General features: G+C 36.4%; 1 protein-coding gene across 1 annotated transcript in view; it reads right to left on the bottom strand.

Moving 5' to 3' along the window:
- Positions 1-13,640, bottom strand: part of SCN1A (sodium voltage-gated channel alpha subunit 1) — a 146,505-nt gene that overhangs the window by 83,612 nt on the left and 49,253 nt on the right. The window contains exon 2 of the mRNA XM_069574302.1: positions 12,059-12,370. Within this exon, the coding sequence (XP_069430403.1) occupies positions 12,059-12,322 (264 nt within the window). The 5' untranslated portion in view covers positions 12,323-12,370. The remainder of the gene's footprint in view (positions 1-12,058; positions 12,371-13,640) is intronic.

The following is a 13,640-nucleotide window of genomic DNA, read 5'->3' as shown; positions in this document are numbered from 1 at the left end:
GTGCTTATTGGAGGAGCAATCATCTGTGTCTATAGTACTTTGTGCCTTTTTCTCTGATTCATTCAGGGCCCCTGTCCCTAAATGACATTGTGATATCATCATAAAAAGTGCATAGACTTGTGCAATGCAAATGCTTTTGCCCCAGGGAGTACACACGTGCAAGGACACAGAAAGGCCCTGAGTGAGCTAATTCCGGACCAAATATGGTCCACCTTGCAAACCTATTGCCTATGCTTCCTCTCCCCAAAATTATGCCGAGTAAACCCTAGTAGAAATATTATGGGCTGGGAGTGGGAAAGCCAGTGAAAACATAACATAGGATATATATATTTTTTAAAGTAAGAATACCCTTGTTTCAAATAATATTACAAGCCTAATTTTGGAAAGGGCTTCCCTGGTGGCTCAGTGGTAAAGAATCTGCCTGTAAGGCAAGAGATGTAGGTTCAATCCCTGGAACAGGAAATGGCAACCTATTCCAGTATTCTTGCCTAGGAAATCTCATGGACAGAGGAGCCTGGTGAGCTACAGTCCCCGGGTTCGCAAAGAGTCAAACACAACTTAGTGACTAAACAACAACAAAAAACAAATTTTGGAAAAGAAGTTACAGTCCATATGGGGCTAAATCATGAACTTGGAGAGGGGGAGGAAGATGATCCTGACTGTAGCTCAGTGGATAAGAATAACAACCCAGCTCATCCTGAGGAGATGGGACCACGCACAGAAAAGATCACCTGTGACTCTGGCTGTGCAGCCAGCCTCCAGCCCGAACCCTGAGCAGACCTAAAAAAGGAAGAAGTAGAAAAGATAGAGGAAGGGGGTGATGAAGCCAAAGGCAAAGGTGCAGAGGCCAAATGAAAGGGTGTAAGACAGAAAGAACCTCTGCCCTAAAGACCAGGAAGAAAAAGAAGCAAGACTCTGAAAATGAACCAAGAGGAGCCCAAAAAGGCACAGAAAAAGAGCCAGAACTCAGCAGGGTGAAGCTAATGAATGCCACAGCACCCCTGATGCTGATAAACAATTCTCAATTTAAAAGTCCTTACACACAGATAAATTAATACTTTGACACAAAAGTTAAAGGCAAAAGGACATAATTCTCAATTGTTCAAGACAGAGACTTTTACTGACTTTAGGATATTTTCACTTACAAAATTCAAAGAATATATTTTTAACTTCATAAGGGATGTGTGCACAGTGTGTAAGTGCTTACAAATAGAATGTATAATGAATTTAGTAAGGTTTTACTCTGTAACAATGCTTGTTCTTTAATTTTTCGCCAGCAGTACAGAGAGATAAGACATTCTTGATAGAGTCCCTAGGAAGCTGATGATGAGACCAGCATTAAGGGACCATTTCAGGGTTTCTTCTGTGAGGACTGCCATTCCCAGGTTGAAACATATATATTTATATACAATCTACACAACATTTACACAATCTACACGACATTTCCTTGAAGTGTTTATGGATTCATTTTAAACTGCTGACTTACAGAGAAACCTAATGTTAGAATCTTGAATCTGTAACCATTTTTATGTTCCATTTAGAACTTCAAACTTACTGTTTGTAGCTAATTTCATATCTATTTCGTCATCTATCTGTATTCATCCTCCTTATATTTACTTGCACATCCAAGAAGCCAGACATTTAGTTTGTAAGTATTAAGGATTAATGAAAGGATGTTTGTGCGTTTGCATCCTCAGTCGCTTACTTGCCCCCAAAGACTCTCAAATACACATTGCCCCAAATAATGGTATTGATGGCAGTGAAGGGAGAAGAGAGTAAGAAGGGAACACTGTTACTTACAAGTAGTCAAGCAACTCTAGAATTTTCCAACATAAAGATATCTGCCTTCCTCATTTCACAGGTAAGGGGTCAAAAAGAAAACAGCAGGGAAGGTAGACAAGATGTTTCTGTATTTTAAATTGTATAAACAAATATGTATGGAGAAGGAAACGGCAACCCACTCCAAGTATTCTTGCCTCGAGAATTCCATGGACAGAGGAGCTTGGCAGGCAATAGTCCATAGAGTCCCTAGGGTCGCAAAGAGTTGGACACGACTGAATAACTAACACCTTCACTTTCAGGCAAGATATTTCTGTACTTTAAATTGTATAAGCAAATATGAAACTTTAAGCAAAGCAAGATTTATGAGCTGTTCGAATGAGTGACATTTTAAACTCCCTGCCCCTTATTTTTTTATTGTAAAATACACCTACCATAAAATTTACCAGTTTAACCATTCTAAGTGTACAAGTTTGGTGTTAACTTTTTAAATGAATGTACTGAATGTCTTATTAGAGGAAAGTATCTTAACATTCTTTAAATCTAGTTAGTTTAATAAAAATTTCATCAACATAACTACTCAGAAAAATTTTAATTGTATTAAGTCACTTCAATAGAAAAGAAAAACTTCAGAATTGATTGTGGAGAAAAGGCTGATACAGTAGTATCCAGCTTGAAACAGACTTCTTTTTTTTTTTTTTTTTAAACAGCCCAAGGCTGTAGGAAATTCATGAAGTCATTTTAACCTGAGAATAATACTATGTCTCAGAACAAATTTCAAGACAGCATTTTGACTGAATTAGAAATGAGATGTTATATATAAAATGCCACTTTAGAGACACATTTATAGGAATGTAACTCTTCATATACTAGGTATTGATCAGGCTTGTCACTTATCTCTTCTATGTATAGCTACTAAACTCAAGTAGCATTTACTAAGTCCCTATATGTTAAGCTGTTAATATGTATGAGTGTTTCAGACACTTGGAAAGCAGCCTAGACCTAATTCTCAGTCCAATTGCTAATTCAGTTCACTTCAATGCAGAAGATGTGTGTTAACCATTTAGCACAATACTCACAAAGTTCTGTACTAAAGTTTGTAGGGAAAACAAAGACCCCCAAGAAACTTGGAATAAGTAGTAAGTTATGACCCCAAGAAGCCTGAAAACTAGTAAATGTTCAACTATCTCTACTGACAGAAGAAAATCCAGAAGTATTAGTGAAAGATTACTTAGACCAGAGCTACCAAATAGAAATACTATGTGAACTGCAAATCTGAGTCACATATGTGATTTTAAACATTCTAATAGCCATATTTTAAAATAGAAAAAAAAGCAAATGAAATTAATCTGAATACTATTTTCTTTAACCTGATATATCCTATATATTATCATTTGGGGATGAAATCAGTATTAAAAATTATTGAAATGATTTACATCCTCTTTTCATACCATTCTAAATCTTCAAAAACTGAACGTGCCACAGGTCAAATACCTTTCAAGTACAATAGCCACGCATGAATATTGTCCACTGAATTGGGCAGCACCAACCTAGGTGTAAACCATTCATTGTACTGCCAGGTCATACTCTCTTCAGCAAGCTTTGTTAGGTAAAAACCCATTCCAGCTTTAAAGAAAACAACAACAAAAACCCAAGCAGGTTAACACTCCTGATATTCAAAGTTTAATAGCCTAGAAAGCAACATTAGGAAAATACAAGTAGGATTTGTTTGGGTTTTTTAAAAATTCTTTTAAAAAAATTATTTAGGATTTGTTTTAGCTTATGTATTTATTAAGAGTATGGACTCTGGAGTTGGATGCCTGGCTCAAAATCTGGTTGTGCTGCCTCCCAGCATTGAGATCCTGGACAAGATATTAATTTTTCTGTGACTCATTTGTCTCTTTTGAAAAATGAGAATATATACACTAAACTTGGGGCTTCTCACGTGGCACTAGAGCTAAAGAACTGGCCTCCCAGTGCAGGAGACATAAGGGACACGAGTTCGATCCCTGGGTTAGGAAGATGCCTTGGAGAAGAACATGGCAACTCGCTCCAGTATTCTGCTTAGGAAATCCCATGGACAGAGGAGCCTAGTGGGCAATAGTCTGTGGGGGCACAGAGAATCAGAAACAACTGAAGCGCCTTAGCATGCACCCATGCACTAAGCTCACAGAGGTGTTGTGATTCTAATTTAGTGGGTCAGACTGTGATGTCCAGTATTCTGTACTTTTAATGAATCACTAGGGTGATCTGCAATAGGAGGGCTATGAATCTGTTTTTGTTATCAATGCTTATGCTATGGACCTGCATTAAAATCTTTCCTATTTATATGCTGCATAGTCAATAAGAAAACACTTAAGTTATACTAGTTTGATAGGATTATTGTTTATGAATCTGTACTTGCTAACTAAAATTAGTAATCCTTCTTGTCTCTGAGACTTTAGAAAATGATTTATCTTTTCCCCTCAGGATGAACACTGAATTTAACAAACTATAGTTTCCCAGTTTCCTTAAAAACCATGTCCATTATCTTAATTTTTCTTTCAATCTAGGTGTTTTGCTTCTTAAATAGTTTAAACCCAAGGCCCAGCTTTGTGTTTATCTAAATATTATTTTAAAATTGCCAAATAAAAGGATTGATGCCAATTGAATTTGCCTACTCTTATAGTAAATGTACTGGCAAAAGCAAAAGAAATAACAGAGGAAGGTGAGCAATGACCATGAATAATAGAAAAACAGAATATGCTATCGGTCAAATACATTTATTCTTTAGCCTCAAAATTTAGAGAGGCGATTTTCAACTTGTGCTTATACTGTGATCCAAAAATGTGCTTGGAGGTCAATTGTTTGGAACTCTGAACATCTTTTTCCCAAAGAAAGGATATATATTTACACATAGATTCAAAAGCCTATATAATTCCTAATGAAATAGAATTCTGCGTAATGACAGCGTGGAACTCCATCACTCTTTATAAGAAATCATCGCTCTAAAAGTGGTAAGATTTCTAAGTTGGCTAGCAAGGTGTATCTCTCTCCCTGCTTTGATATTACCCTGGCATTCAAATTAGGGAAATTCCCTGGCTCTATCTTCTTCGAGAAGTGGGGTCAATCTTTTTCTAGCTCTAAGCTGTTGGCCTGAGAAAAGGTTCCAGCAAGAAAGGGCAAAGTGAAACCACATGGCAGAAGAGATGCTTCAGAGCTTTGGGTGTAAATAATTGCATAGAAAGGCAAGAAATTCCCATTAGTACATATCTCTGGGGACATCTTTCACTGTGGGCCAATTCCTTGGCATCTAATTCTATTTTTTTTTCCCTATGAGCTATCTAAATGATCTCACCTACTTCTTTGCCTTTTTTTTTCTTTTTAAATAACCTGTTGATTCAGGCCAAGATTTCCCTCCTTTCCTGGCTCACTGAGGGATAGAAAGCTTTCTCACAGGTTCTCTTCCTGATTCCAAAGTGAGTGAGCAATAATTTAAAAAATGTTTTCTCTCCCAATCTCATTCTACTTTTCTGCTTAGATGAGGGATAACCAGCCTAAAGAACAGTCTGTGAACTGATGCCTGCCCACGGCCCACCAAGCTTTAATATCCAGCCCTCATTTAATTGTCTTGAAGCCAGGGATCACAAACCAACACCCCACAGAAGCCAGACAGTGCAAGAGGCATGCTAATTTCTGGTATGCAAATCAGTGATGCCAGATGTGACAGTGTGTGAGAAACCTAAATATGCAGGTTTACACATGTTACACATGTGCAATCTTCTGATTTATAAATCTCAGACACTAATTCAAAATTTTAAACAGTATTGCATGAGACAAACAAAAATACATCTGCAGGCTCAAGGCCTCATAGGTTTTTTTTTTTTTTTTAAATTTTTGCTTCAAGTTCATGCAAAGGAGAAAAATATGTACCCAGAAAAGAGTCTGTAAAATTGCTTGTCCCTAAGGTTTAGCTGGGTAGAATAGTTGCAGTGGGGCCAGTGCTAGAGATGACCCCATAATTGGTCCCTAACTGGGTTCCCGTCAGCTGGTTACAGATGCTTCTGCCTCTGCCTCAGACAGAGAGAAAAAATTATAACTGATTAAACTGATAAAAAAATTGTAACTGATTAAACTGATAAAATCTGGGGGTCAAATATTTCTCATCCCTGTATCTTTAGCCTATAACATGGGTATGATACATAGTCCATGCTCAGTTAATTTTTCATTGACAGAAAAGGACTAATTGGCCCAGTTTTATTGCAGATGTTGCTGTGTGAAGACGTTGGGCAAATTATTACATGTCAATTTCTTCATCTGAATGGAGAAGATTATAATACTACTAACCTCAGGGTGGTTTAAAGGATAGAAATGAAATAAAACATGTGAATCTCCTTAATGAACTCCAAGTATCATATAAACACAAGGATTAAAGGATTAAAAATGTAAGTATCTCTGGTTCTCAAATATATACACATACAAACACTTGTGTATACAAACTCAAATATATACACAAACACTTGTTAAAACTTATGTGTTTTAACATAAGTTAAAGCAGTGCCAATTTTCACATTTGAACTTTGCTGCTCAGTTTCTTTCCTCCCAAATTTCATATTCAAAAAACAATGCCATCCGTTTGCTCCCAATACTTAAGCATTATGTCTCCAAAATGGATTCTGATCTCATCCATTATTCTTTGTCTTCACCGTCAAAAATCTAGACCAGACCTCTATAAAGACCCCAACTTGATCTTAAAAGCAAAAAGTGAACATTGTCACTTCTCTACCCAAAGTCTTCAGAGAATTATTTTTCCCTTAAACTTCAAACTCTTGGGGCTTTGATCTAGCCCCAAGCCCATCTCCCCAACCACATCTTACTTTCCTTTTACTTATTACAGTCCCACTATATTACATGTCTTCTTATAGGCTATTCCCTTCCCATGGAAGACTTCTCTCTTCTTTCTACACCTGAGATCCCAATTTAAATGGCATTTCTTTACAGAGGCACACAATTCATGTTACCTGAATCTTTCCTCTTTGGAAAAAATGTGAAAAAACAATCTATTAGAATCTGATGGGAAACGTAATTTTCTAATTAATTTAGGAACTGATCTAGATCCACTGAGTCTCAAAGATTTTAGTTTTTATAAAGGCAGGCCCTAATTGAGTAGAAGTAGTGAAGCAACAAGTCAGGTTTGGGAAATACTGCCAGCTGGGGAGATGAGGAGGACAGCTTCACAGTGGCCTGTGTGGAGAGGCAGGAAAAGTAGCCACAGGCTTGTTTAGATTCCATCACTGACTTCTCTTCATTTGTGTGACAACTGCAAATCCAGAGTAGCATGGCAATAAGCCACGGGAGCTAAAGGATCTGGTTTGAAATCTAGTCTCTAGATAGCTAGAGATCATAGCTCTATGATCTTAGGAAAATTACTTTACCTCAGTTTCATCATTTTAAAATAAAGATAAGAATTATCTTGGCAGGGCATGGTGGTTAAATAAGAACTGTAAATGTCCTAAAGCATAGACAGAGCTTGGCTTTTGCTTGTCTAGCACACCTTCTTCACAGTCTCTCTCTCTTCCTTTTACAGAAAACCGCTGCCTCATTGTCTAGCCACATGGCTTGGGTGGAGCTGATCCATCCCTTGGCAACACCGGTCAACATGCGACACTGATCTGGCCAATGAGATCATCACAAACCCTTGGCTACAGTGGCTGATTCAGAATAGGTTATGTGAGCTAGTAAAATGAATTCCAGGAGAAATTTTGAAGAAAATATGAGTTCTTTTCTTTGGAGTTACTAGGCTGTAGAAGTTATTTTTGTGCTACTGATGGCTATTTCTACCATCTTGTGGGAAGAACCAGCCTGTGGATGCAGCTGGCAGGGGTGGAAGCAGAGTGAGAAAGCAAAAGAATGGCAGTTTTAGGTACTGGATCCTTTGGTATCAAGACCAGATTTACCCTATACACACAGTTAGCTGTTTGCAAAAACAGCTTTGTTTTGTCTTTGTTTGCAAAAACTATTTTCCATTGCGTTTTGGTCACTTTCATTTGAAGCTTTACTAATATGGCAGGTACTTGATAAATGCTAACCGTTATTTCACTACTGCCCTCATCAGCTTGGGATTGTTTCTGAGCCAGAGACAGGGACATAACAAAGAAGAAAGGGACATAAGGAAGAAACAAAGGGTGGGTAGGAAAAAGATCTAAAAGTGAACTATAGTGCCCTGAAACTAAGAGAGGGAGAGGCTAGTCACTAATGATATACAAAGAAAATTCATGAAGGTGAGAATTCATGGAATCATGAGCTTTTACCATCTATTGTTCTGATTTTCTTTTAAATTACTTTTGCAAGAAAAACTACCTAATCTCAATTTGTTTAAAACCAAAACAAACTCTCCCTACCCCACGTAACAATTAAAAATTCCTGTGGCGATGACAAACCAGGCATGAATTTAAAACCACAAATTCTTGTCCGATTTTTCATGCAGCCCCAATAAAGAGGGGCCATGCATCTCTTTCAGAAGAGCTGATAAAAGGGGAGAATAAATTGTCTTTAAATGGTTAGGGAGACAGTCAAGTAAAGAGTACATTTGTACATTCCATAATTAACAAACATCCATTTTCACTGCACAGCTAAAATACCTCATTCTATTTCCAGTACACTGTCGCAGTCAAAAGGATACTAATGAGTCATCTGTAATTTTAAGAAGAACATGAGAAGGAAGAAGTTTTCTATAATAAAGAGTGGGTGAAGAATTTGAGTGTATAGCCAAATGGTGCAATATCAACCGAAGCTATGAAAGGAAACTGTGAAAAAAAAAAGAATCCCACAAAGAAATAAAGGTGTGTTCACAAGCTAAAATGTGCCTTGCCACACAGTAAATAAGCAAAAAAAAGGAACCCAGCCTGGAATCATGTTCTGAAGACCATGGAACCAAAGTTAACACAGTGTGGAAAATTCTGTGGGTTTCTTCCAATAGCACTGTTAATTTATTCCTTAGTTCTTACCTTGGACTTCTGAAGGCTTAAAACATCTGAGGGTCCAGAATGCTTCCTGTGCCATGAATGTTCATGAGACAGTTGATACTATTTTTCCAGTTACTGCCACAATATCATTGACCATGGATTAAACTATTTTAACAATCTCAGCAGAAATTTTGAACATTATGTAATTAGTACATTTTAAACTGGGGCAAAAGAGATAAAAATATGTGGGCATATGCCATCCGAAAATATACCATCAGCAGTGACATTTCCATAAGCTCACTGACATTGTGTTTGTGGAAGATCACAGACAGCTTTGCTGTGGTTTGTGTCCTTTCTATTCCTTACAGGTACATTCCTTACATACGTGCACCACTGCACTTTCACCTAAAACAGCAAAGATTCTCCAGCCATTCTGATAAGAGGCTTGCTTTGCTTATTCTACACATTTTTAAGGACGGAACCATAGAGATGTGGTATATAGACACAACCGACACTTTAAGTACTGTACTTTAGTTAAGCCTTAGGGGAATCACTAGCCTGATTAATATTTGTATGTTACAACCCACAAAGGCAGTAAAACCCACATCCCCAGTATTGGTGAGAATGGGAAATCTCCTCCTAGGAAGCTTTTTCCCCATGACATTTCCATCATTAGATCCTTTGTCTATGCCAGGAGTGCTCTGTGTGTGTATTGTGTTGTTTCATGAAGATCACCCTGCCATCCTTAGACACCCAGGCCACTAAAATTAAATTGGTCAAATATAAAAAGAAATAGTCATTATTTTAAAAAGGTTATTATTTTTCTAAGCATTCTACCATCAATCAGAGGAAACAAATTCAGAATTTAAGACTATTCTTCCATACTGAAACAATCCAATTATGAAAGAAAATTTAAAACTAGAAAAGAGTGTACACATAACGATAGAAAGTTTTAAAACATGAAGATGCAAAAAAAAAAAAAAAAAAAAAGGAAATTTCAAACACACAGCTCAAGCATGCCATGTTAATTTTTAAGGATTTCAGTCCTGCAAAAAGTTTCATTTGTATTTCTGTTGAATGACTTACTTTTGGAGACTTGCTTGATGTCAGCTCAAAGTGAAAGCAATGGATGTGCCTCAACTTGGGGAAACCTTTCTGATAACAATACTTTTCTTACCAGGTTGTGTTACTTGCACACTGATTTGTTCTGAAATGTCAGAATGTTTTTCCTTCCTCACACAATGAGCATTTGAAAATAAGGATATGGTAAAGGCAAGCTTGAATGTGAACCTAACGAAGTTTATAAGGGTTACTTCAGCACAAGAATCTGGCTGAATAGTCATTCCTTCAGTTTGTCTTTCATCCTCAGTTTCAAGACCTTTCTTTTAACTATTCGGAACGGTTTACATCATTTTGTTCTCCATCTGTCTTTATATACTTTGTTATATCTCATTCATTATAAACCAGTTGTGGACTGCTTTGTCTGGGGACATTTGCTCAAGATGACAACTTTATCAATCTAAAAAATTTTCGATTTAAAGGAAAAGATTGATTGGATGATTTGGTTTCTATTTAAAGAAGAACCGCCCTTGTCAACACGGATTAGTTTGGTCTTTCTCAATGTATGCATTTATTGTTTTACAGATAAGGACATGGCAGAGGATCTGGGATCCTAGCTGTGGATCCTGTTTGATGAAGTGGTAGACTCTGGGTGACTTTAATAACTTTCAGATGGTTATTTCTACTGGAAAGCTGGGGACTGGATGTCTAGGGATAGCAAAACGCCTGCTTAGGATGGTGCCCACTAACCCACGATAATAGCAGCTCTAAACAGCTTGGATATGTCCAATGGCTATAAATAAAGTCATATATAAAGTCATATACTTTATTGCAATGAATTTCTGGCTAGAACATATCAGAGTCATAACTTCAATAATAGAGTAATTTTAAAAAGTTAAAATGTTTGAATAACTGGTTTATCACATTTTTACTTAAAAAAAAAATACAAATAACCCCCTGGTAGACTGCTTAATATGGGTTTTAGCTTTCCAGATATCATGTTAATTTCCAAAGGAGTGATTGAATGATAAAATGTAAATTTTCTCTTAATTTAAATGGCAGTTATGAAACAGATAGTGGCTTACCTACTAAGATTTAATACTACAATGTTAAAAAACAAATTTAAATAAAAGATAATAAATCTATGGAAAATGATTAAACTCTTCCATTACTGTAAAATGGACAAATCAGTTTTAAAAAGGAAAATTGTTATACTTAAAACAGCTATATCCTGGTTTAAAAAAAGTTTAAAAAAGAATCTGAACCTAAGAGGTTTCTACCTCTGAAAGCTGCAGTAGTCAATGAGAAGCAATTTACAAAACTGCCTTGAATTAACATATTATAATTCCAAACTTTTGCACTTCATAAAAACTAACATGATAATTGTGCCAACAACCAAAAACATCCCTAAAAGTTTGGGGGGCATTTTTAAGGACCATATTTAACTAAAACATTTCATTTGCTTAATCACAATCTTTGTGCTATACCTTTCCACCAAGAGTTAACAAATATGTTGTTTTAGGTAAAAAATATAATAAAATATTGCAAATTAACAAGCCATAAATTTTCTAAAATCAATATATAATTTTAAAATTTTATCTTTGTTTTATACTTTTCTTCTTGGCTTGGTGATATCATGGTCATAATGAAAGGATAGGTACTAAATACATTCATTTCAAGCATGAATACTCAAATTTATGTATTTTTAGATTACTACATTTTAGTTAATCCTTACTGATATTAATATATTCCCACCAAAAGATTAAATAATTGTTTAAACTATAATTTATATAGGAATGTTTTTCCCCAAATGAAAAAGTTTCTTCAGGAACTTAATTGATGTATTATATATAACATAATATTTATATATAATATAAAAATTGAACATCCTTGTGGTGTCAAATTTTGTTCTATGAGAAATTAACACCAACATTTTTGAGATCTTTATAACTTGTGACAATTTCAGGATTTTCAAGTACATAAAACTCAAATAGTAAATACAATCCCTGGGGAGAAGTTTTTAATTTGTCACAAAAGCTGCCTATGACTTACATTTATTTTTAGATATCTTTTGTGTACATTTGGGACAGCTCCATCTGTTATGATCTAATCAATTATTTGACGTTTATATGCATAAAGCATATGCAAATGTGTTCTATTTCCCAAAGAGAAGGATACTTAGAGTTTGTGCTAACTTAGCATATGTTGGTGCAGTAACAGTCTAAGGTATACTATAAGGCAATAAGCGGCAAAATATGCCTGATAAACACACTCACTTTCTTATTGATATAGTAGGGATCCAGGTCCTCCAGTGGCTCTGACACCATCTCTGGAGGGATGTCTCCATAAATAAAAGGAAGGTTCTTTCCGGCTTCCAAGTCACTATTTGGCTTTGGGCCATGTTCATCGTCATCTTTCTTGTCTGGTTTGGGATTCTTAGCCTTTTCTTCTGCAATGCGTCTTTCAATAGCCGCAAGGGATTCTCTGGTGAAGAAGTTGAAGCTGTCAGGTCCTGGTGGTACAAGCACTGTTTGCTCCATCTTGTCATCCTGCACATTTTAATCACCATTTACTCTGCATATGAAGTCCTAAGGAGAAAGAATACAGATATTTTAAGGAGCTTAAAAGATGTTAATATCTGCAACCTCCTGTTATGCAATACAAACTAGAGGACTGAAAAGTTCATTTCCAGTTAAATCCAAATGGAATAATTAAATATAAATTCTTTTTCTTTTTTTGTAGCTAGAACATTTAACTTGAGATCTTTAGCATGACCTTTTAAGCAAACTTTTAAACATGCAAGACAGTATCGTCAACTATAGGCACAAAGTCATATAGCTCTCTAGAACTTATTCATCTTACGTAAACGAAATTTAATGTCAATGAACAGCAACTCTCTATTTTCCCCTCCCCCAGCTTCTTGCAACCACCATTCCACTTTCTGTTTCTATGAGTTTGGCTTAACAAACAGGTTTTCTATCCCAGCTTTTTGGTTATAAATGTCCCATGTTTATTAATCCAATCCTTATGCTTTGCCGAGGCAGGAACTGTGCCATAACTTAAGGAAGTTATTCAAGTATAGCCTTAATTAAAGTACATTGGCTAAGTACCACCCTATCCCAAATGAGCTATTCACTCTGTGAGCCACCCAGAAGATGAGGATGTAGCCCCAGAGAGACCATGGTTAACTCATCAACAGGATGAAGTGGAAAGGGAGTTGTTTCTGAGAGGATATAAAATGCAACTGTCTAATCTGCACAAGTGGCTCCTGATCAAGCCAGTCAGAACAGTTTGCTCCAGCCAGATTTAATGACCAGTCAAATAGCCATGGCTGTCCTGATTGAGCCTTCATCTATTCTGAGACAAAGACAATGGAACTGTGACCTGTCCTGGCATCAGTCATGCTAGGGTCGGCCTACTTAAATGCATATAGAAAGAGACAGTTTAAGGTTAGACAGACAACAATTAGATGACTAAGAATGGCAGAAAGGCTAGGCTGGAAAGGAATTACTAGATTGGGCTGTGGGCAGGAGAAGATAACTGTAGGTACAGGAGACAGCAGAATTCTCTTGTTTCAGAGGAAAAAATAATCAGAAAGAGGACAGTTCCACAAGCTCAAACACTGAGATATTTTCCTTCACTAAAGGCAATAATGATATTCTTGCTGATGCTATAATCCTATAGTGCAAAATATAGGGACCTGAGGCAAAACTCTTGACTCTATATAGCTGCCAGACCTGATCAGATGCTGGAGGCCAAATCCCCAAAGTATTGTTTTAAGGCATATTTAATGTCAGCTCAAATTTCACACATAATTCTGAGCCAAAACTTCTCAGAGCCTAGGCTATCATTTGACCA

Source organism: Ovis canadensis, chromosome 2 (genome assembly GCF_042477335.2).
Source record: "Ovis canadensis isolate MfBH-ARS-UI-01 breed Bighorn chromosome 2, ARS-UI_OviCan_v2, whole genome shotgun sequence".
NCBI classification, from domain to species: domain Eukaryota; kingdom Metazoa; phylum Chordata; class Mammalia; order Artiodactyla; family Bovidae; genus Ovis; species Ovis canadensis.
Note: the sequence above shows the minus strand (reverse complement) of the source record. Positions and strands in the feature narration are given on the sequence as shown.